Source organism: Lacerta agilis, chromosome 3, assembly GCF_009819535.1.
Source record: "Lacerta agilis isolate rLacAgi1 chromosome 3, rLacAgi1.pri, whole genome shotgun sequence".
NCBI lineage: Eukaryota > Metazoa > Chordata > Lepidosauria > Squamata > Lacertidae > Lacerta > Lacerta agilis.
Genome location: NC_046314.1, coordinates 94,985,660 through 95,010,469, shown reverse-complemented (window position 1 = coordinate 95,010,469; position 24,810 = coordinate 94,985,660). Strand labels below are relative to the sequence as shown.

The 24,810-nt window shown below is 41.8% G+C and overlaps 1 protein-coding gene across 2 annotated transcripts in view; it reads right to left on the bottom strand.

The window, feature by feature from the left end:
- KCNH1 (potassium voltage-gated channel subfamily H member 1) overlaps window positions 1-24,810 on the bottom strand; it is a 218,599-nt gene that overhangs the window by 104,730 nt on the left and 89,059 nt on the right. For both annotated transcript variants that reach the window (XM_033144832.1, XM_033144833.1), the window contains exon 8: window positions 714-913. In XM_033144832.1, the coding sequence (XP_033000723.1) occupies window positions 714-913 (200 nt within the window). The remainder of the gene's footprint in view (window positions 1-713; window positions 914-24,810) is intronic.

Genomic DNA, 24,810 nt, shown 5'->3' with positions numbered 1-24,810 from the left:
CCCCCCCATTGTGAATCTGGTCAGTTAGACCTTCTACAGTTGGCTTCTTCTAGGGCTTGGGGTTCCAGCCTGTGGTGATATCTCCTCTGGACTCTCCTGATCCTCTTGATAGTCTGTGGCAGAGGTCTCTCCTCAACATCAAGGGAAGGAGAGGAAGCTGGTTGTACCTCTTCATGGGACAATTGAGGGAGTGGGTCCATTTTCTCCTCAGGGCTGCTGTCAGAGGAGAACTCTGTCTGTGGCCGTAACATCCAGAGGAATCTTGATCTGCGGCCGTAACATCCCATCCATATAAAGAGCTGCTAAGTTTCATCACGGCTGATATATCATGTCCTTCCCAAATACAGAAACCCATTAGATAACTACATCTCCCAAATTCTCCTGGCTGTATTAGCCACCACAATGGGCAACAGACGAATGGAGGAGGAGGGGAGGAGCGAAAGAAATCTGCACTGTTGGGTTGCATTGCAACATTCTTCAAATTTCCCCATATTTTTCTTAATGAAAATTGGAAAATTACAAAGCCAGTATGTGGAGAAAACTTCAGAGAACTCAGACGTCTCTACATTTGACAAAGTTGAATTTGATATAAGGAAAACTGAGTTTTAAAAAAAGTCAACCCTATAAACAGTAGTCAAGAATAGCAGCTGCAAGTAAGGAATAGCAAGAAAGCATTTATTTGATGGTAGCTTTCCAATATCAAGACAGCTCACCTTTTCTGTATCGATGCCTCTGGACATTGACCAGGTAGAAACAATGTAATCCATCACACGTTCACTCAGACCTTTGGGCACTTGATAGAGTTTCAGGAAGTCCCGGACACTGTTTAGCATTTCATGGTATCTATTTGTATTAGCATACATTTGCTGGAATATTGTTGTTACATTACCAAAAATTGTTGCATATAGGAGAGCTGGAAATAGAAGAAAAAGAGGAAATAAAAGTGAATATTTTCTGAACACTTATTAAGCAGGATGTTTGAGATCAACGTCGATACAGTGTGTTCTCTGTAGGAGAAAGTAATGCAAAATAGAGCATTAATTATCTTAATTGTTACAAACTGACATGAAGACGGCACTTATTGGACGGTTGCTGTTGGCACTCAAGTGCTTCTCAAATAATTCTGAATCCTGTTAGGGGAGCATCCCCTTAGCACAAATTCTCTTGTTTCAATTAAAGGATGCCCATGTCAGTTTAGCTTGTGTTCAATGACTTTATTGGAGAACTCCTAGTTATTAGGGAACTCGCCTCACACCCCTGAAGGCTGCTTATTGGAGCCTTGCTTGTTCTCACTAATCAACTTCTTCCAGTTCAACTAACCATAAGCAGGTACAGAATCCCATTAGTTGCAGAATCCAAGTGTATTTGCTCCTTTTATGTTGGTGGTTACCAACATTGCTGGCATTACCAGAGGAATGCCTATCTGCCACAGCAGCTCCATTATAAAGAATATTCATTATTAGGGGGTGTGTTTTTTTGTAACCGTGCCTTTCCATCAAGGTATTTTAACAAACATTAAAAGCCAGTACAAAGGCTAACAACAACAGCAAATTAACATACAAGACAGATATTATTATTATTATTATTATTATTATTATTATTATTATTATTATTTAAGTCACACTACTCAAATAAGAACCAACAGCCATCCATATTGAAAAGGCTTAAATATGCACAGTGGTACCTTGGGTTAAGAACTTAATTCATTCTGGAGGTCCGTTCTTAACCTGAAACTGTTCTTAACCTGAGGTAACACTTTAGCTAATGGGGCCTCCTGCTGCCGCCGCCGCACGATTCCTGTTCTCACCCGGAAGCAAAGTTCTTAACCCGAGGTACTACTTCTAGGTTAGCAGAGTCTGTAACCTGAAGCATCTGTAGCCTGAAGCATCTGTAACCCGAGATACCACTGTACAATTCTTTCCCCTGGCATATAAAATGCATTCCACAACCAGGGAGCCACAACAGAAAAGTCCATGTCCCTGTGAATCTCAGCAGATGGGTACAGCTGGCGGATGACCTCAGCGGGTAATTTTAATGTAGATTCCCTGCCCCCCCCCATGTAAAATGTTCCAAGCTGAAAGTCTCACGTGGTAAAGCTAGGAAAGACCTCCCCTCGAGACTCCGAAATACTGCTGTCAATTAGATGGTCATATCAAGCTGCCTTATACAAAGTCAACAACAACAACAACAATAATTTAATAATAATTTTATTATTTGTACCCCATCCATCTGACTGGATTGTCCCAGCCACTCTGGGAGGCTTCCAGCATATAATAAAATATAATTAAATATTATAAACTTCTCTGTACAGGAATAATAGAAGATAATCAGCCCATCCAGCTCAGTACTCTCTGTACTCATCTTCTCCAACCTGGTCTGAATCTAGTCATATATAAAAACCCCTGTGAAAATGCTTTTTAAAGAAACTGTTTAAAAATATTGAATTTATCACCAGCTCACCATCATCTAGTGTTACATTTGCAGAATGTGACACTTAATACACTTAAAACATATTTGCAGCTGCATAGCTGAATCCCTGGTGCCCTCCCCAAAATTTTGAACTACAACTCCCATCATCACTGACCATTGGCTATATTGATTAGAGCTAATTAATGGGAGTTTCAGTCCAAAACAGCTGGAGGGCACCAGAATCGGGAATGCTGATCTAACTGACTGGCTGTGGTTCTCTCAGGTTTTGGACAGTGATCTTTCCAGTTCTACCGTCCTGAAGATGCCCAAGTTTGAGGTTAGGACTTTCTTCAGGCAGAGAATGTGCTCTACAACTGAGTGAGAATCTCTCCTCATACTGCTCTGAATAAGTATACCCAAAATCAAAATATTGCTAACTACATATATCAACATTAATTGCGGGGGAGAGTTTGTGCCTTAAGCAACAACAAATCCTAAATGCTTTGAAATGCACTAATTGGCTCATCACATACAATTCTGGTTGCAAACAAGGCAGTATCAAATAGTTTTCAGGCTTACTTGGCAGGGACTGAAAGGGGCATTGTCAATTGTTAATGTGTGGATCAATAATGGGCCTTGGCAGTGAGAGAATAATCACTGAGGAAAGAGGTGGGGACACTCTAAATCAGGGGTCAGCAACCTTTTTCAGCCGTGGGCCAGTCCACTGTCCCTCAGACCATGTGGTGGGCCGGACTATATTTTGAAAGGAAAAAAACATGAACGAATTCCTATGCCCCACAAACAACCCAGAGATGCATTTTAAATAAAAGGACACATTCTACTCATGTAAAAATACACTGATTCCCAGACCCTCCGAGGGCCACATTTAGAAGGCGATTGGGCCACATCAGGCCCCCAGGCCTTAGGTTGCCTACCCCTGCTCTAAATTTATTGACAAGCTTTTAAGTGATATTTGCACCCAGGGGAGCACCTTCAAAGTGCTTGTGACTCCTCATTAAAATGCAACCAATGGTGTGTAGGTATCTACAGGTAAGATGTAGGTTCTGCAGTCACTTTCAATCACTTTTAAGGACACTTGCTTTTAACAGGCTTTACAGCTAAAGCCTTACTAAGGTGTACAAAATCAAGCACTGATACTGGTCAGGAGGAAAAGGAGTGGAACCACCCTCACTAGACCACGTTTGCTGTCATGCTCTGTCTAAGGCTGTCCGGGGTTTGAGAGCATTTCCGCAGTGGGGCAGCCTACTAAACATGAGCAGGGCATGCCACTAAGGTGGAAGCACAGGCACTCCTTGGGTTTAATTCTGTTCTGGGTGAGAGCTACTATCCCTGAATTATAATCCAGCCACACCATGCTTAATTGAGTCCCCACACACCTCTTATTCTTCATAATCAGGATGCTGCAAACAACCATTCTGACTGTTAATTACAAATTGTGTGCTATAATTACCCTTGCCAAAAGGCATTCTACTCCATCTGATTAATCTATCTCAAACCTTATTAGCTTTAATTTGCCATTAGTTAGCCAGTGAAATACAGTATTAGTGCAGGAGATTCATCAAAACATTTTTTTAAAGAAAAACGAAAAACATCATTTCACCCACAGGGTTTCTGAAGAAGGATGTATGTTACATGCTTTCATAGCATTGGGAACTTAATAATAACTATTGTTGTTGTTGTTGTTGTTGTTGTTGTTACCCCGCCCATCTGGCTGGGTTTCCCCAGCCACTCTATAGCAGCTTACAGCATATCTAAAAACATAATAAAAACAACAAACATTAAAAACCTCCCGATACAGGGCTGCCTTCAGATGTCTTCTCAAAGTTACCTCCTTGACATCTGAAGGGAGGGCATTCTGCAGGGATGGTGCCACTACCGAGAAGGCCCTCAACACCTGTATTTTCTTTTCTTCTTTAAAAAAGAGGAACTCTTTTTAAAAACTATATATATATATATATATATATATACACATACATACACACACACACACACACACACACACATATGAGAGAAAGAAAAGGAAGGAATACAGAAGAGGCAGATGAGGGGCACACCAAGCCCAAATATTCTGAATCCTGTCAAATGCATTGTTGTTGCTTTATTATTTGCTTTCTAAACCACCGTCTTGATGCAATTTGCACATAATTAAAAACAGTTAAAAACATGAAAGCAACAGATATATTTAAAACAACACTAAAACTTAACAAGTATACATTTGCAGTAAGGCCTCATTTTATCCAGTTGGAAAAGGCTCTCAGAACAAAAATGTCTTCACTTGTTTCCAGAAAGTGGGAGCTGTTTGTATCTTGGCAGCGGCATAACAGGGGCTGCCACATTAAAAGCCCTACTCTGAGTTATTGTGGAGCAGGCTTCTTAGAACTTTGGAACTTGCAAGAGAAATTCTCCTGCAGACTGCATCAATTTACTGGGTGTATAAGGTGATCTCTCAGGTAATCTTCTCCTGATCTTTATAGGGGCATATATGTTAGTACCAACACCTTGAACTAGGCCCAGTAGCAAACTAGCCAATGAAAATACTGCAAGCAAAGTGTTATAGGTTGATTGTAACTTGCCCCCATAAGCAACCTTGCCACCACATTCTCCACCAGCAATACAATGGTTTACTGTACTTGCAATGCATACTGTACCTTCAATTGAATTCAGCTAAGTCTTACTGAGAGCAGACCCTTTGAAATAAATGAATTTATATTAGTTAACCCACTGATTTCACCGGGTCCCACTGTGAATATAATGTAGTCGGATATCACCTAGTAGGTTGTATCCAGCACTGTCTGTGCACGTGGGGATGTTCAGAGGAAGACGTCTCAGTGCATGAGCAGAATTCTACTTGTGAAATGCTGGATTTGGCCCACTGAGTAAGTAAGACAAATTAAGAAGAAAAATAAGATTGAGTGTCACATTACAAAATGGCCTGGTTTTTAAGGGAATGCGAAACTGTGGCTTAGTGCTACGTGAGCCAGCCTCCACAAGCCTGCATGAAACAAGGGAAGCTGATGTATATTGTTCCATCTAGCTCAATATTGCATACACTCTGGGGTTCTAGGCAAGGGTCTTGAAGTGTAGGTGGGTTCCCACCAAGCAAGACACAGTGATAACAGCAAAAACCTTTATTGAGCTAACAGAACTGGACAACAGGGGCAAAGCAACTACTTATATACATTTCTGAAGGCCTGGGCAACTCCCACACCCAATGTGATTGGCTGTCTAAACTTCCATGCTGCGAATCATAATTCAGATTTTAAGGGCCAATGGCAGAGGCCCAAATCCTGAAATGTTCTGTGATTGGATATCATATGTCAATTCAGAACACAGGGGCTCAGAATCCTTAGTCCAGACTCAAGCTCAGGCAAACACAGACCACTGAATACGTAACAGGTCTCTCCCAACCCTACATGGAAATGCTGGCAATTGAACCTGAGACATTCTGTATGAAAAACAGATACTCTACCACCAGACCACAGTCCTTCCTGCATGTGCATGTTGGACTCACAGAGTCCTCCCACCATGCAGCCGAGTTCAGTAAATCTCTGGAAACATTTAAAGAACTGCACCTGAAAAAAGACCCAAGTTACAGCACAAACACCTGCTTTTCGTGCCACAGGCTGAGGTAACAAACACATTTGCAAGGCCATATTTTACAAGGGTGATTCTTAGTTTCATCAATATGAGAAGAATGTTTATACTCAATTTCCTCAATATGGGAAGCCAGTGATTAACCACAGAAGAACTATGAGAGGAAGTCGATAGCAAGGGAACATTTGCCCATCAAAATTTACTGTACAATCTCATCCTAAGCCTCACACATTATTATTTTTTTAGCCAATGCATTCAGTCAGGGCTATTGCCACAAAGAGAACAGGCAAAGAAAGCATTCTTACATAGCACGAGCAAATTCCATTCACAGCTAGTATTGTTCTTCTGTGGCAACACCTGCCACAGCACCAGCCCAGAAAGAAATCTTTTCAGCAGATGTCATTTAATGTACAGAACCCTCAGACAGAGCCGAGCGTCTTCGCATTATTCTCTCTTCCCAATTACGTCTTCTCTGTTCAGAGTTAAAGTACAGTGTCTTGTCTGCGACAATGTGGCAACTCATTAACAATGCCTTCTGCGGTGCCACCTCATTTAAAACACTGTGGTGGGTTTTTTTTTGTTTTTTAATAACACTACAGATAAAAGCTGCATAATTGCTACAGGGAGTTACTCTTACAGCCAAGTTGTGAAGGTCACTATCAGGCTGGAAAGGCTACCAAACAATTTGCAACTTTTAAGGTAGTTAAAACTCACACTATTTTTTTTTTTAAATGTATGCACTTGATTGTCACAATAGAATATAGCTTTTTTAAAGCGTTGCTTTTAAAGAATTCCTGCCTGGAGTATTTGCAAAACACTCAAACCTTGTAATCGGGGTTATAAGTGTTGCAATAGCATCTCATGTTCCCAGTAGGAATCATCACATTTAATTGGACTGATTTAAAATGTGCTCTCTTAAGGAGTACCCCCTCTCATTTCTTCCGAGTAAGATCAACCAATGCGAGTGTGTACTTGTGGTGGTGACGCCTCTGACACTGATTGCCTAAGCTGGTATGGTGGCACGGAAAGTCCAGATATTCAAGAAACAATAAAGTTTGTAATCCAGCTTCTGTGTGGCAAGGGAGAACTGTCAGTTTGGCTGGAATTAAAATATCACATGATGTAGGTTAAGGGCTAGGAAGTGGTCCCAGGACTCAGGGAACCCCAAGAGACAGGGACTGCAAAGGCATGAAAGATGAATGAAGGGGGCAGAGATGATCATCACAGAGGGGACCCTAAGAAATGTTCACGGTGCTTCAGATCAGAAGCAGCTTTAGGGAGGTGGAGGGAGGAGGTTAGGGTAGCTAGTCAAGAGACAGGGTGGCTAAAGAAAGCAGTAGGTAAGTCTAGAGAATGACAAGAGAATTTATTTCATTCTAACTTCTGTTGCGTGTTGAGGTCCCCAAGACACCCCCCAATAACTCAGACTAGAGACGTAATATTTGTTTGGGTTTTGGCAATAATTTAGGCCACAAATTTATTCAAATACAAATTATGTGAGTGGTTGCGTAGGCATTGGTTCAGACTAGCTGTCCGCCGGGACAGAGCTGACTTTCGGTCAGCGTCAGGAGAATGGCACCTGGGGAGCGTTAAGGAGGCCAGGAGCAGGGCCCTCCCTCTCCCCAGGGGCCCCAGGGGCTCTTGCATGGCCCTGTCCCCCTACCGGGGGTTCGGACAAAAGCATATCGAGCCCCTGTATTCCTTTAACGGAATTCCCTGCACCATCATCATTCTGAAAGGGGGGACCACCCTTCCAGTAACCAACACAAGAACCAATGCCCAACCGCCAACCTTACAAGTTGTGACTAGTTGCTACTGCAGTAGGCAAAAACCAAATGGTAACAGCCATCAGCCAGATGGACAAAATTCCTACTGGGCCCCTGCCCCAAAAGCAGATGACCCCATGACAGGCAGTTGCAAGGTCAAATGCAGAGACCTAAATAAAGGGAGGGAGGGTCGGTGATCCGAAGCAAACAGCCAAGAGGAGGATCTCCCTGCATGCAGGGCAATATAAAGGACGCTGGGCTGTCCATCACAACATTGATACATTCAGTTCTACTCAGCAACTCGCAGGGACCTATAGGAGCTGTGGCCAGCTAGCCAGCCCACCCAGCGACCAGAGAGGTGTCTTTCTAGCCCCCACCGCAACGCGTGCTCTCACAAGTGAGAACCCGATATATCATTGCATCATTGTGACCTAAGATGACAAACAAGGGCTAAAAAGCAGTGGCAGGAGAGGCCTCCTGAATGGCATGTACTAATTTTATTAACATGCTAGTCCTTGGACTGCTTCTCATTCTAAAATATACTGAAACTAGATTTAGAAATAAGACGAATCAGCATCAACACAAAGCTGCCACTGTTGTTCACAACTGTATCCAAGCCTCGGGATGGTGTAGATGGGATTTTCCTCACAACCAACCAAAAAGGAGGTAGGCTCTGGCTGGGAAGTAGTCAACACTGGGCTATTCACTAAAGAGCTTCACTGCAGAGTGGGGATTTGAATTCAGGCCACAAATTCACACCTCAGCTTGTTTATGTTTGTGGCCATTATCTATCTACCTCAGCATTTCTTCCTTTATTACCTTTATCGCTCCCATTTATTCCAAGGAGCCCATTTTATCCTCACAACAATCTTGTGAGGTAGGTTAGGCTGAGAGTGAGTTACTTACCCACCCCAAAGCTTCACTGGCTACCCTTGCAGGAAAGCCACTCCATAAGAACCTAGGAGGAGCCTGCAAGATCAGGGCAATGGCCCATCGAGTCCAACATCCTGTTGTTCTCACAGTGGTCAGCTCCAAGTATTCTTCTGAAATGTGGCGGGGTTTATAGTCTCAGAAGGAGCAACCTTGCTTGCAAATCACCCAATTCTGCCCCAAATTTAAAATTATAAATGTTTCCTTCTTTTGAAAAAAGAGCACACATCAGATGTGTCCAGCATGAAAGTCCCTGGACCTATTTGCTTATAGTTCAGCAGGCATTATCCACTCTGCATGGCCTACCATGCCTAAAATTTCATCAGCTTCTGCCAAAAGGGAAAATACAAAAGCCTTTTTAATTTATTTATTTTTTAAACCTGAAAATAAAGGGGAGTAAAGCATACATGGGCAGCCCTCAAGCTGAATCAGGCAGTCTACAAAGCACCCTGGATCAAGGTGGACTGTTTTTCTAAAGCTCCAGATCAGGATCTGAACCAAGGCTTGTTGCACTAATAAGTGCAGCATTACAATGAAATAATCTACATTTAACACACAACATCATGGATACAAACCTCCGCAAAATGAAGATATTGGTGCATGAACTTCCATGGTGCAAGAACGTTAAAAATCAATTAACAAAATGTTAAATATCCAATTTCAGACCTGTCATTCATCATTCCATTACTACATATTAATAGAAAGCTTGATTGACAATTCAAAGAGATCACTCAATCTGTATAGTTCTAATTTCGGTAGCAGTATCACCACCATCGAAATAAGACAAATTTAGAATCCATCTAACACCATGTAACTATAATGATTTGCTGCAACAGCGCTTCGATATTGAGTGTGTTGCTTTTTCTTTGAGTAACTTATGATTATAACCTTCAAATAATAATTAAAGTTATACAGTTCCAAATTTGGTTCTCCATCTAAGCTCTCTGAAACATATGCATTACTGTGAAAAACATAGCATGGCTTAGCTGGTTCATTAAAATTGCTCAACCAATACATATTATACTTGCTCACATCTCATAATGGAATCAGGAATTCTGCAATTGTCAAACCAGAGTCAAATTACTCACAATATATTTTTACAACTATGGGTGCAATCCAGCTGAAGAAGAAAAAAATCATGAAGTTGAACCGTCCATAGGATAGATAAGGATATGCTTCAATCCCTTAAATCCCTATCTAGTTCAGCATCCTGTTTTCACAGTGGCCAACCAGATACCTGGGGAAAACCCACAAGCAAGATTCAAGCACAAGAGCCCTCTCCCCTCCTGTGACTTCCTGCAATTCGTATTCAGAATGCCTCTACTGTGGAAACACAGCTTAGCCTTCACAGCTAGTAGCCTTTGATAGAACCTCACTTCCATGAAAGCAATGGGATTTCAAAGTGCTGAACTAAAGTTGTATTATGATTGATGTTATCTAACACATGAGGACCACATTCATCGAGATTTACACATTTACCACTAATATTGTGGGGATACTATCTGTTCATTTGTTTGGCCAGTCAATTTATTACCCACAGATCTCAAAGCAGTTTACAATAAGTAAAAGCAAAATACAGTGGAACCTCTCTTTTCAAATGTAATCCATTCTGGAAGACCTTTCGACTTCCAAACTGTTCGAAAACCGAAAACTCAATACAGAAACCTCAATACAATAGGGGAACTCAAAATGGAAGCCGTGTAGCATGTTTGGCTTCTGAAAATCATCCGAAAACCGGAGCAGTTACTTCCAGGTTTACAGCGTTCAAAAGCTGAAACATTTGACTATGGAGGCATTTGACAACCGTGGTTCCACTGTACATAAATATACAATCAGCACAATTGCATTTGATTTGCATTAAGAAAAATCCAAATACATAAATATACCGTATGTTTTTCTATCTGAATAAGCTCCAGAGAAAAATACTAGGCAGCATGACACAAACTTGGAACTAAAATAAAACGCAATATTCGCACAACATACACACCATGTCACTATCACCATCCATTTACACAATGACTACAACTACTCACTACCTTTAAGCCAGTATATAACTGACTACACACCTATATTGTTCCTACGACTGATCACCAACAAGAATACAAAATTAATGGACAGTTCATATCAGTGAGCACCAAATGCCCCTTGAACGATCAGATACTTCCCTCCCACCTGCAAGGGACCCAGTTTTATACCAGTGCTGGATCTCGTACTACAAAGCATAAAGGTATTTCCCTCCAGTAATTCCCAATAACCCCATGACAAATCAACATCAACCCTGGTAACAACCATGAAAGGAACCGGCATAGACAAATATGGTCGCAGGCACTAAAGCAAACTTCCAGCATCACCCCAATAGTGACCCCCAAAGATCACCCTGACGACCTCAGTCCTTGCAGCCCTCTCTCTTTCTCCACCTCATCACTGCAAATGTAACAACCAATTGTGAAAATGTCCATTGAGTGGGGAGTGTATTTATTGCCCAAGACCTTCCAATCAACTAAAATTGTGCAACCTGAAAGTGCTAGCATGAGACGGAATACCACCCCAAAACGGTGACAGTGTGGAAGCGCCCAAAATCGGTGCTGCAGAGCAAAGCACTAACACCATTCAGGTGTAACAATAATGTGCCTCTTGTCCACCCTAGAAACATTTGTGCAGCAGCAGCAGCACAAGAAACAGGAGCAGAGTCAGGAAAAAATGTCAGAAGGAGAAAATGTGGGAATACAGTACAACAGGTTTGCTATTGCACTGTGCAAATGCAAACTAAACAACACTTTACAGTAATGGGATGAAAAAGCTGATGGTCGCCAGGTAAAGACTGTCTTGTGTTAGAAGCATTTCTAGTTTGGTTAATGCATATTTAAATCTGTTGTGGTATTTTAATAGGGACTAGTTCATTGCTCTTATCAGTTTGTTTCGAGATTTCAAACTGCATTATAATTCATCTTTGGTTAAGTCACCTTGAAATTTTTATAGAGAAGTTTTGAATAATGTAATATGTAAGTAAATCTTCCAGTCTCTCTGACAGACTGCACAATCAGTGTTTCCTTTTCAAAGTTAATGCTAAAAAGCTCTTCTCCTCTGTTCTGTTTAGTTTCTTCAGGTCTGTTGCCAAGCAGTCATGATCTTACCCTCAACACAGTGTTTATAAACATGGAGCCCCTGTTGCTCAGCCAATTTTGGGGGGCATTTACACCTGACTTTAGCTGAAGCCAGTATATTAATAGATGCAATGCTTTCCACTGGGGTGAAGAAGATGAAGGAAGACTGTGGGAATTTTGTACAATTTAGGGAGGGAAATAATGTTGATGTCCTGTTTTGCTGACTTTTATCTGCAACAAAATTAAATAGTCTCGAAAACTAAAATGGATTTCTATTTCATTTCACAGTGCTAATGAACAGGTCACTACTTAAATGAAGGCAGAGTCATTTAAGGGTATCATTTTCGTTCTGCAATTTATAGAGAGTAATGCATGGGCCATTTTCAATTACAGAGCTGAAATTAAATCTCCAGTGAGAGCTGCTGTTTTGATTATTTGTGCCAAAGAGTCTGGCTTGTGCTTTAAGGTTTGTCACTTTCCCCGAGTGGCTAAATTAAAGGGCTAGTCTGAGTTCAAACCTGGATTTGTTCCGATATTTTAAAATATTACCCTTGACCAAGTTTACCCACATGTTAAGGCAGTGATAGACTATTTGTATAATCAGTCCTCTTTTATGAGACAAAGGGAAAGAAGAAGAAGCTGGAAATTATATTATTAAAAGCATCTAAACTGAGAGTCAGAGCTGCGTGAGATGAGATTAATTTTCAAGTTTTGCTTGGAAAAAAGTTCTTAGCAACCTAAATCTGTCAAGCAGTAATGATTCTTTAAGTAAGAAATGCAGAGAATTGTATTTTTGTTGTGGTCTTATTACCATGCTAAAGACAACCAGAGTACCTAACCTACTGAAATGTCTGAAAATAAACAAGGCTCTTGTTGGCCACCAGAGCTCTTTAGGAAATGAGTTGCTAGAAAGCAGAGTGATTTGGTGTTACCATGGAGTGTGGCTTGGAGCCAGGAATAGAATAGGGATAGACACAGAACAGGGACCAAACAGAGCAATCACCAGCCAGCCAAGGTCAGACATATGTACTTGATGACTTCTTCTACGAAGCTGCCTGAGCTTCCCTGTCATGGGAGGCAGCAGGTCCGAGGATGGCAGAGTGTGATGGAGACTGTCAACATTATCTTTGACTCCAGAATTTGCTAGCACTCTGGGAAGCCTAAAGGGGTGATCAACCCCTAAGTGCAGGAGTACAGATAGGATCTCTAGAAGAGGGGTAGTTGCTGGTGTTCCCCTGTTTAAATGTTCTCACCACATCTGTACCAAATCTACTAATCACATGTCCACAACTAGGGATGGAGGAAGAATTTGATTAGGTTTGCATTTTCATGCAAAACTGGCTAACAATGAACGAATGGAAACAAAGCTATCATTTGAAATTCACACGTATACAGATTTTCCAATGCAGTTTTCCAACTAAGTAATGTGTAGAAAAACACATATATTAGGGAAACATGTGCGCAAATGAATATAGTAGTGGAAATAATAACATGGATCCTCGCAGGGAAAATTCCTTACACATGGGTCAAAAAATTAGAGAAAGTCACACTAAAACGCTAGTGAATTTTCATTAGTTTGCGGCCTTTTAAATCCCAAATTGCCTCAAATATGTAGTGAACTGAATTTAAGATTGGAAAAATGAGAAACCAAGGGAGCCAAAATGGAGAGATTCGTCAATCCCTGGTTCATACAGCTTAGGGCTGTCTCACATGGGTGTGTGAACTCCTATCTCACAAGGGGTGTGGCAATCACAGAAATAAGCCACAGTCATCCACTGAGAGGCTGGGTTGGCTAATACCAGGTGGCTTCTACCCAATCAGCAAACACATGGGACTCTCAAGAACAGGGCATGTGCACCTGTATGCTGTGTACGCAAACTGTGTAAACCAGATCCTAGAAATCGGTATCCTCTGCCTGCTTTCTTACTTTAAGTGTTTTGCTTTCTGCCCTTATCAAAATGCCTCAACATCCTCATGCAAATCAAAAATACGTTAGTAAACTCTCCCCCATAAAATCTGTACAAAATGCTAACACAAAACCGCCAGTCCTCTAATGGCTGGTGCTTTAAGCCCATTGCATCTTCTTTCCCAATCTCATTTAACTGCAGAACCTTTCAAAAAGGTGCCACTTATCTTGTCATCTGTTGCGTTGCTACGATAATACTGGTTCTTTCTTGTGGTTTGAATCCCCCCACTGCACAGCTGACTGATAAATGGCTGGTAATTGGTTAGGGAAAACAGAAGCGATGCATCAACACAAAATTAAAACGTTCCTGACTTATCAAGTCTCTCAGTTTTACTTTAGCATTAGATCTAACAGCTGAACTGTTTGTTGCCTTTGACATCCCCCCCCCTCTGCCACACGCACCACCTCCCACATACAGTATTGGAGTATTGCTCTACATTTCCCATAGTCATTAAAAGAAGTGTCAACAGAATGCAACTAATGTGTGATTTACCAACACAAGAGTCGTTTACCAGAGCAGCACTGTGAGGAGGGCAAAACACACAATAAACATATTTTCCTGGATCTGAGCTTAACAAATTATGAAGTGATATGAAGACATGAATGCACTCCAGCACATAACAGCTGCCAGTAATAAATATATCTGTTTGCAGCTCAAGGGCTGAAGTGGTTATAAATCTTTACAGATCATGCATCCTAAATTTGTCTTTTTCTTTTTTTTCAATTTTAGAAAGAAGTTTGACAGAGAGAAAAATCCAAGCCTACTCCTAAGACATTTTCCCTTCTAATTAATGTTTGCTGCCGGAAAATAATGAGTCAAGATAGCATACTTAGCCCTAATCTGCTATTGTAATCAAACAGCACGCACGCATGGAGTTATTAAAAATATTTTCCTATTGCGCTCTCTTGTTATTCTGGTGGCTATTCTCCCATTTGAAACACATCTTGTTCTGTTCTGTCATTAATTTGCATGCCACCAAAGAATCACAGAGATCTTTCCAGTGGAAAAAAATAAGGAACTCTATTTTAGAAGAGTTTCCTTAAATACATTTGTCATTAAAGTTCTATTTCTGGTTATTTTTCTTAGATATCTGTTTGCTCAAGCACTTCCTAGTTAACTATGTTAGAGGACGATCCAGTTTCACTCTACATTCTTCCTCCCAAGTCCTTCCACAGATGGGAAGATCCATACAGACTCTCCCTCTCCCATCAGCAGCTCTCCCAAACATGGGGAGCCGCCACACCAGCAATGGAGCTCCATCATCTTGGAAAAGCATATGCGCACCATCCAACTCCATGTAGGGAGAAAGGGTACAATGCACTGTTAATTAGAATAATAATTAATAATAATTTATTATTTGTACCCCACCCATCTGGCTGGGTCTCCCCAGCCACTCTGGGCGGCTTCCAACAAAGATTAAAAATACATTAAAATGTCACACACTAAAAACTTCCCTAAACAGGGCTGCCTTCAGATGTCTTCTAAATGTCAGGTAGTTGTTTATCTCTTTGACATCTGATGGGAGGGCGTTCCACAGGGTGGGCGCCACTACCAAGAAGGCCCTCTGCCTGGTTCCCTGTAGCTTTGCTTCTTGCAGTGAGGGAACCACCAGAAGGCCCTCGTACCTTCAAAAATATACACAGATGTATTTTTTCTAACAATGGCACTTAAACAAAACGTCGCTTGGTTTGGGGGGGGTTGTCTTAAATGTTCGCTGTAATAACATGCACTCGTATTTTAAGAGCATGTGGATTTAGGGTTTTAACAGCCTCAAATATTTGTTTTAACAGGAAAGAAGTTGGTTGGGATGTATACATAAAATGAATCGCTGCCTATATTAAAGGAAAAACACATAAATTAGTCAACATGACATACAAAAATGCAATATCATGAGGTAAAATGACTTGTAATGTGTGTCTTAGTCAAAACTACATTAAAATGTGTTTGTTGGGGCAAATTAGCACTAAAAATACTGAATTTTCATGATTTTTATTTTTAAAATAACAAATTTACAAAAAAAAAATTGGCCGTGGTGGGTCATGTGATAAACCCGCCAATGGGGGTTGGGGGGGGTTGGTGCCCCTATCATTAAAGATTCCTTCCTTTAGGAAGATACTGTTAAATTGGAAAAGGTATCGATCAACCAGTAAAGCCAATCAGATAATGTGGCTATTGAGTTTCCCTAGTATAAATAGTCCCCAAAATGCATATCGGCATTAAAAGCTATACTTAATAGGCACTTTGCTCCGCTTTCAGTTATGTGGGTCAAAAACGCGGTGAAAAAATAATTTCATGTTGACTCCATTAAAAGGCAAAATACCGTTGACTCCATTAAATGGCAAGCTATCCATTCTGCCTGCTATCATTACCATGGAAGTTAAAGACAGATTTACAAGCTCATGCATGCAAAACACTTTAGTGATTCAATTCTGTGTAATTAATGGGATTCTGCACTACATTATCTTGGTAAAATCAACTGGATAATTGACCTAATGTGGGGGAAATGAAGCTCATTTTGAATTACTATAAAACTTCACTCTGCCTTGACCTCATGTTTCACACACTAAGGCACCTAAGTGCAGGAGTCAGACATAAAAATGCCAAGGAAGGCAGGCAAAATAATCTAAGTCAAAGATGGGGGACCTTTGTCCAACTAGATATCATAGAATCATAGAGTTGGAAGAGACCACAAGGGCCATCCAGTCCAACCCCCTGCCAAGCAGGAAACACAATCAAAGCATTCCTGACAGATGGCTGTCAAGCCTCCACTTAAAGACCTCCAAAGAAGGAGACTCCACCACACTCCTTGGCAGCAAATTCCACTGTCGAACAGCTCTTACTGTCAGGAAGTTCTTTCTAATGTTTAGGTGAAATCTTCTTTCTTGTAGTTTGAATCCATTGCCCCGTGTCCGCTTCTCTGCAGCAGCAGAAAACAACCTTTCTCCCTCCTCTATGTGACATCCTTTTATATATTTGAACATGGCTATCATATCACCCCTTAACCTTCTCTTCTCCAGGCTAAACATACCCAGCTCCCTAAGCCGTTCCTCATAAGGCATCGTTTCCAGGCCTTTGACCATTTTGGTTGTCCTCCTCTGGACACGTTCCAGCTTGTCAGTATCCTTCTTGAACTGTGGTGCCCAGAACTGGACACAGTATTCCAGGTGAGGTCTGACCAGAGCGGAATACAGTGGTACTATTATTTCCCTTGATCTAGACGCTATACTCCTATTGATGCAGCCCAGACTTGTATTGGTTTTTTAGCTGCTGCATCACACTGTTGACTCATGTCAAGTTTATGGTCTACCAAGACTCCTAGATCCTTTTCACATGTACTGCTCTCAAGCTAGGTGTCACCCATCCTGTATTTGTGCCTTTCATTTTTTTTGCCCAAGTGTAGTACTTTACATTTTTCCCTGTATCAGTGGACTACAACTCCCATTACATCAGACCATTGGCCATGCTAACTGGGGCTGGTGCGAATTAGAGTGCAAAACATCTGGATGTTTGGAGAAGGCTGATAATAAGAGGGATGATGCTTGTGAAGGAATGACAGCATTCCTTCTCCTTACATGTTGACTACCCATTATAAGTTGAGTCTTCCCTGATTGCTCAGTCAAACAACATTAGGAGGGCCAAAGGTTCTCCACCCTGAACTAGGCCATTTTGCAACAGTGCATAATCTTCAAGGTCTTACAAATGAAAACAAGTACAGTCTTGTGTACTTAAAAGACCCCTCTGATTACCAGTACATGATGGGTCAAAATATTATTGCCTCCCCCAACAGAACTAAAACTTGATTTAGCACTCCTGAATATATACATTTCTCACAGTTCTTTTCTTCCTGTTGTATTCCTTTAACCTCAAATAGCCTGCCCTTCACTGTTTTAAAAGCACACCACTTGTTGGTTAGGCTAGAGATGCAATAAATGCATAATTATCCTCTCAAGAGCCAGTGTGGTGTAGTGGTTAAGAGCGGTAGACTCGTTATCTGGGGAACCGGGTTCGCGTCTCCACTCCTCCACATGCAGCTGCTGGGTGACCTTGGGCTAGTCACACTTCTCTGAAGTCTCTCAGCCCCACTCACCTCACAGAGTGTTTGTTGTGGGGGAGGAAGGGAAAGGAGAATGTTAGCCACTTCGAGACTCCTTCGGGTAGTGAAAAGCGGGATATCAAATCCAAACTCTTCTTCTTCTTCTTCTTCTTCTTCTTCTTCTTCTTCTTCTTCTTCTCCTCAACAGTTCAAAACTGTCCTCACCAGCTTTAGCATGCTGAATATACATGATGGCTTAGTGTTCATGTGCATGCCTTTACATGAAGGGCTGGCCCTATCACCAGGAAGAATGAGGCAGCTGTCTCAGACAGCAGATACTGCCCCCAAGTGCAGTGGAAGACACTGTGCTGTCATTGGTGTCAAAGTAAGATTCAGATGCTGGTCCACTTGGATTCATGGAATGGAAGCATGATGGCCCTTTGCCTCAGGCAGCAAAATGCCTTGGACCAGCCCTGTTTACAAGGGAGAAAGATACCTTTTGGAACTTCAATAGGTCCCAAAGTGGGGGTAGCAAACCCTCCGTGTCCCTATTTTCCAGAGATCGTCCCGGATTTACAGAAGCCATCCCAGTTTCTGATTTGATCCTGGAATGTCCTGCTTTTCCTTAGGATGTCCCTATTTTCAATGGAGAAATGTTGGAGAGCATGAAGTTAAGTGACCCCTGAGCTAAGGAGATGAGTAACTTCTAGAAGGCAGCCTTGTATAGGGAAGTTTTTTAAAATGTTTAATGTTTTATTATGTTTTTATATATGCTTGAAGCCTCCCAGAGTAGCTGGGGCAACTCAGTCAGATGGGTGGCAAAGAAGAAGAAGAAGAAGAAGAAGAAGAAGAAGAAGAAGAAGAAGAAGAAGAAGAAGAAGAAGAATGGAATAGGACATCCCTGTTTTCATCAGAGAAATGTTGGAGAACAGATCTGAAGAACTGATCTTTCTAGCAACTCACATCAACAAAAAGCATCTTGAGGACAGTGGTTTATCAAAGACAGCTATCAAAATATCGGGACAGGCACTGATCAGTAGGTGAATTCCCTTCCACCATCAATATAGCATTAAAAATAATAATGACAACAACACGGTTTTAAATGCTAGAAGCTGTATGCTGTAAGTGTAGGAGCTCATTAGAGAAAGCTCTGCAGGAGAATGCTCAGGGCAAATGCTATTCAACTTCGTTTGGCTCTAATCGTCATTTTCAGTCACAAGGGATGGAGCTGCCTGTCTGAAAGAATAGACTTCTGGTAGCTTGTTTCTCTTCAGCATTTTGGAAACATAATCACGGCCCAGGCTATGTTTCCAAGATGCTGAAGTGAAACACGCTCTCTATTCTCGATTTTGAAAAGGAGTCAAACTTAACATGAAAGTTTGATTCCACAGAGCCCTCAACAAGCCTCAGTTGCCAAAGGGAGAATAAAAAGGAAGACACCCTCCTCTTCGCCCACAGCAATATTCGGATCATTTTCCCAGCTAGAATTCTCCAAAGTGAGCCAAACTGATCAGAAGCAAATTAGACTTTATTGATGCAATAGCCGTTCTTAATGCTGTGCGTCTTCCAGGCCTGATTCTCCTTTCAGTGTCTTAAGTCATACTCAAGAGTATGACTTAAAACACTTGAAATGAATGGACATGACTAACTGTTATTGCTTTTTATTTATGATCACCATGCCCTTTTGACTCCAGAAACACTTAATGGTGGTTCTTCACTTTTTTCTCTTTTTTTGCCACAGAGGAAGAGTATGTTCCTTTTAGTGAAAATAAATGCTCTTGACACACAGATTATGGTCATTATGGCACAATTTCCGTGATGTGTGAATGTGTAATCACTGCTGAAATTTGTTCAAAGTGAATTGAAAATGCCAGATCAACCCAAAAACATTTCCCGAATAACAGACCTCGGCCTTTTTCAAATTCTGAACCCAATGTTAATCTCAATTTGCAACATGAGATGACCTTTAATTTCCCACTACCTTCACTCTTTGTTTTTATCATCTCTCTGTCTCCATCTTCTCTGCACGAATATTGGGGGTGACTGTGGGGGCAGGGGTACTTTGTCTATTCCCCTGATCCACCAAGCTTGTAATTCTACCAAAAAAAATTAATGAAATTCACCTGAGCCTTAGTAATAAAAGCATCCTTTTCTAAGTGCTCACAGACCAATTGTTTATCTGTTCTAGAACCTTCCCTGGCTTTGACCTCAAGTTGACCAGTTGGCAGTTACCTAGATCTTCCTTTCCCCCCTTTTTGAAGATAGGTACAACATTTGTCTGCCTCCAATCTGCAGGGGACCTCCAAGATTTCTCAAAGGTTATAGACAGAAGTTCTGAAATTATATCCACAAGCTCCTTTGGTACCCTTGTGTGCAGCTCATCAGACGCTGGAAATGTGAATTCATTTAAAGTAGCTAGGTGCTCCCTTACTACCTCTTTTCCTATATTGTGCCGCAGCTCCCTCTCTACATTATTGTTTATTCTGTTATCACCAACTTGGACACTGTTTTCCTTTTGGGCAAAGACAGAGGCAAAGTAGGTGTTGATCTCATTGTTATTCTTGAGACTTATCATCAGTGATTCACCAGCCCCTTTCATTCTCCTTTGAAACAAATTTCAAGCTAAAACAAATGATGGCTGTGCCATCAGTGTCGATATAATAGATCATTTTAGAACACTCCGACACGGAGGTCTTAATGCAAGGATTCTTAATTGACCCTGAATAAACTTTCATCTTTCTCAGAAGGACAAATGCCACCATCTATCTGGGGCACAACAAACCTTTTTTTGAGTCTGGAGGTCATTATTTTCAGATCACCTGTTTCTTATTGTTAGCAGCATTGCTTCCAGATTTATTGCCTTGCTGTTCTGTGAACTGTTAGCCACAAGCTATTTAGTTCTCTGTTTACAATCCAGCATCACCTCACACCCTTGAAGTGTCATTGAAGATCAAAAGGGCTCACAGCCAGGATAGCTCAGTATTGGAATATTCTTAGCTGTTAGAGGCAAATCAACTGAAGCAAAAAAACAAAAAACAAAAAAAAACAATAACAAGTCCACATTGTTGTTGATTCTGTACATTCAGAATGATTTTGGCAACCGCCTGCAGAAAACCTTCGCATGACATTCTTAATCTTGTATGGAAAAATCATTTGAGGTCACTAGGAATGGCACCCGGTAAAAATCAGCATATCAGAAGACCTGAACTCTACTTTGCTAAGGATTGTGCAGGCACAGTTAAGTTTACTGCATGGACTTCCAGACTTCATTGTGATAGAGATGTTTATTCCAGTATGCTTGTTCTTTGCAGACCATGTACAATTCCCACACGGGGGAATCTGTGATTGGTTTCTAAATTGAAAATGCCTTCTACACTGAATATACTGAGGGATATACTGAATATACTGAGGGAAAGGGAAAGGGAAAGGGGAAAGGGAAAGGGAAGCCCTGCAAGGTCTGCTCTTGCTCCTCATCACTGATTCTTGCAAGACATTTTGTAGCTAGTGCCAAACAGGATGAGATCAGTATCGAGACATGCACTTTTTTATAAAAAAGTATTATTATTTATCAAGTAACAGTTTCCAGTTTGATCAGTCCAATATGTGTGTTTTATTTTTTATTTTTTTTATAATAATTTTTTTATTATTTTCCAATTAAATCAAATTACATACAATTAAACATCTACACACATTTAAACATAAATCTATGCTCTGCCGAGCTACGACTCCCCTCCCTCTCGTCAGCAGGTTTTCTAGTCCATTCTCATCGCGCAGTTTTTGCCACTTCAATCTATTAAACTGTGTCAAAGGTTTATTCCAATCCTACTAGTGTTTTAAAACTTCCTCGGTTCAATCTTAAATAATCCACAAATTTACTCCAATTTCTTTGAAACCTTGAGTCGTCCTGGTTTCTGACCCTGCCGGTCAGTTTTGCAAGTTCCGCATATTCCACCATCTTCGTCTGCCACTCGTCAATCGTTGGTAATTCCTGTAATTTCCACTTTTGGGCAAGAAGTATTCTTGCAGCAGTTGTCGCATACATGAACAATCTTTGGTCCTTCTTAGCTATTTCTTCTCCCATCAAGCCCAGCAAAAAAGCCTCAGGCTTTTTGGGGAAGGTATATTTAAACATCTTCTTTAATTCATTATATATCAATTCCCTCTATGTGGTTCCCTGTAACTTTGCTTCTCGCAGTGAGGGAACCGCCAAAAGGCCCTTGGTGCTGGACCTCAGTGTCTGGGCTGAATGATGGGGGGTGGGGGTGGAGACGCTCCTTCAGGTATACTGGGCCGAGGCCATTTAGGGCTTTAAAGGTCAGCACCAACACTTCGAATTGTGCTCAGAAACGCACTGGGAGCCGATGAAGATCCTTTAGGACCAGTGTTGTATGGTCCCGGCGGCCACTCCCTGTCATCAGTCTAGCTGCCGCATTCTGGATTAGTGGCAGTTTCCAAGTCACCTTCAAAGGTAGCCCCACGCAGAGTAGTCCAGGTTATATTCACACTGAGCGAATTGGAATATTATATTTAGCAGCTCTTAAATATAGATTTGCCATTTCAACTTTCTTCAGGACGGCAAGGAAGATTTGAAGCTGATATGGATGCTACCTAACCATTTGCTCAAAGGTGACATGCTTTCCCAGCATTACCTCAGCAAGCCCCACCTGTTTCTCCCGAGTCAGGCAGCTCCGAATTGTTATGTCAGTTTTGAAGGTGAGGAACTGCGGCAGAGCAGTTACTCATGTAATGTCAGCCAATGAATCAACAGCCATCCCACTGCAAGCCCGGCAGAAGGGAGGGGAGAGAGAAAAAGACACAATTTGATTGACGTACATGGTTGTGAGCTTCAGCAGACAACACACCAAGCAGATCCACCAAGTGCTACCAAGTTCAGGACTCTTGCTGAGTGGAACAGAATGACAGAACTGTAGAGCTGGAAGGGACCCCGAGGGTCATCTAGCTCAACCCCCTGCAATGCAGGAATATGCAGCTGGCCTGCATGGGGATTGAAACCACAACCTTGGCATTATCAGCACCATGCTCTAACCAATTGAGCTAACTAGATTATGTATAGATTCCTGCAGGGCTGATGTTCTACACACAATGATGAGTATGCACATGTTATGATTGAGGGTGGTGGTGCAAGGGCATTGAGGATCACTGTTGCATGTATGAACATGCCCTCTATATAAAAACACTGAGAGGAAAAACTCTCTCTCGAATATATGTATATAAATTGTGGGAATCACCTAAAAAGCCTTATTAGTGGAAGCAGCAGCGGAGCTAGCCACTCCAGCACCTGGAGGGGCGCACATGCCGTGCACCCGGGGGCAGGGCAATCCACCCAGGGGGCGGGGCAATCTGTCCACAGGGGCAATCCGCCCCGGGGGCCGATCGGTGCATCGGTTACCCTCTCGGGGGGCCGATCGGCACGTCAGCGACTCGCGGGGGGGGGCTGATTGGTGAGTTTGCGATCCTCCCACGGGGGATTTTGTCACCCCTCCCTGGGATGACACTCGGGGCAGACTGCCCCCACCGCAACCCGCCTTCCTATGCCCCTAAGTGGAAGCCCCTGCAAGGACTTCCTTGCATATGCAACAGGGCTTTCCCCCTTCTCATCCCCCTGTGCGCCCCCCACACTCCCCACATTTGGTTTTGGAGAGACCCCCAGAACAGCACATAGGGGAAGGAGAAGACTCTGGCAAGCTGAAATGCTTGCGCAGGTGGGACATTTGTCATAGCGCAATGTTGAATTCCACCCAATATATTTGAATATCTATTCAATTAACCAAACTTTTGGTTTACCAGGTTGGGCAAAGAGCTCTCCATCTTCAGAAACACCAGGAGTCCAGGAAATTACAGCTATTAAGGGCCACACCCTTAACAGCCATGTAATTTATGCCTTATTGATATGGGATTGTATCCTATCCTGTGCTTACAGTACAACGGGCAGGGTTTTTATTTCAGGATAGGAAAGCTAAACAAAACCCTATGTTGGAGATGTAGGGTGGAATCTTGCCATATTGCATTAAGCAAGGTATTGGATTAGATCAGGGCTTCACAAATTATCTGATGTGGTGTACCAGCAAACCCCCCACCCTGCAATATGCCAGGGACTGACACCATATTTGTGCCATATTATTATTGCATTTGCACAGATATACATAAAGATATATACCTCCAGATACACACATGGACGTATAATAATAATAATAATAATAATAATAATAATAATAATAATAATACTATCAAGCCCTGGGTGGTTTTTTTCCAGGAGTGGGCACAGTAGTGCCTTCTTCAAGGGATGATAAAGGTAGTCCAACAACATATGGGTCACATATCCCATATATGTCACACACACACACCCCTCTGGTATATCCAGTTAAAAAGGAGGATTCAATAATAAACAAGCAAACAAACAAACAAACAAACAATTGCCTGCCCATCTGACTAGGTTGCCCCAACCACTCTGAACAGCTTCCAACATATATGAAAACATAATAAAACATTAAACAACAACAAAACTTACCTTATATAGCTACTTATCTCCTTGGCTCTGGGCGTTGCATGACTCCACACCCTCCTACATTTCTCTAATGAAAATAGGGACCTCCTAAGAAAAAGCGGGACATTCTGGGATCAAATCAGAAACCAGGGCAGTTTCTGTAAGTTTGGGACTGTCCCTGGAAAACAGGGACACTTGGAGGGTCAGGGGATCTGTAGTTGGTAATGAGAAAGGCCTTTATTCCAGCCAGAATAAATGCTAAACTAGGCCGGTATGACTTGGAACAACCCTGATCCCTGCATTTCTCCCTATGAACAAGGGACTTCTTAGCCACAATACCACAGCTGCTAGTAGAAAGAAGGCCCATTGAAATAAATCACTCTCCTACATACTAAACAAAGTGTCGCAACTTGAACCAATCAACACCAGCTAAAATCCCACAATACTTTCCAACAGAAAGTTTGAAATATTCAGAAGCACG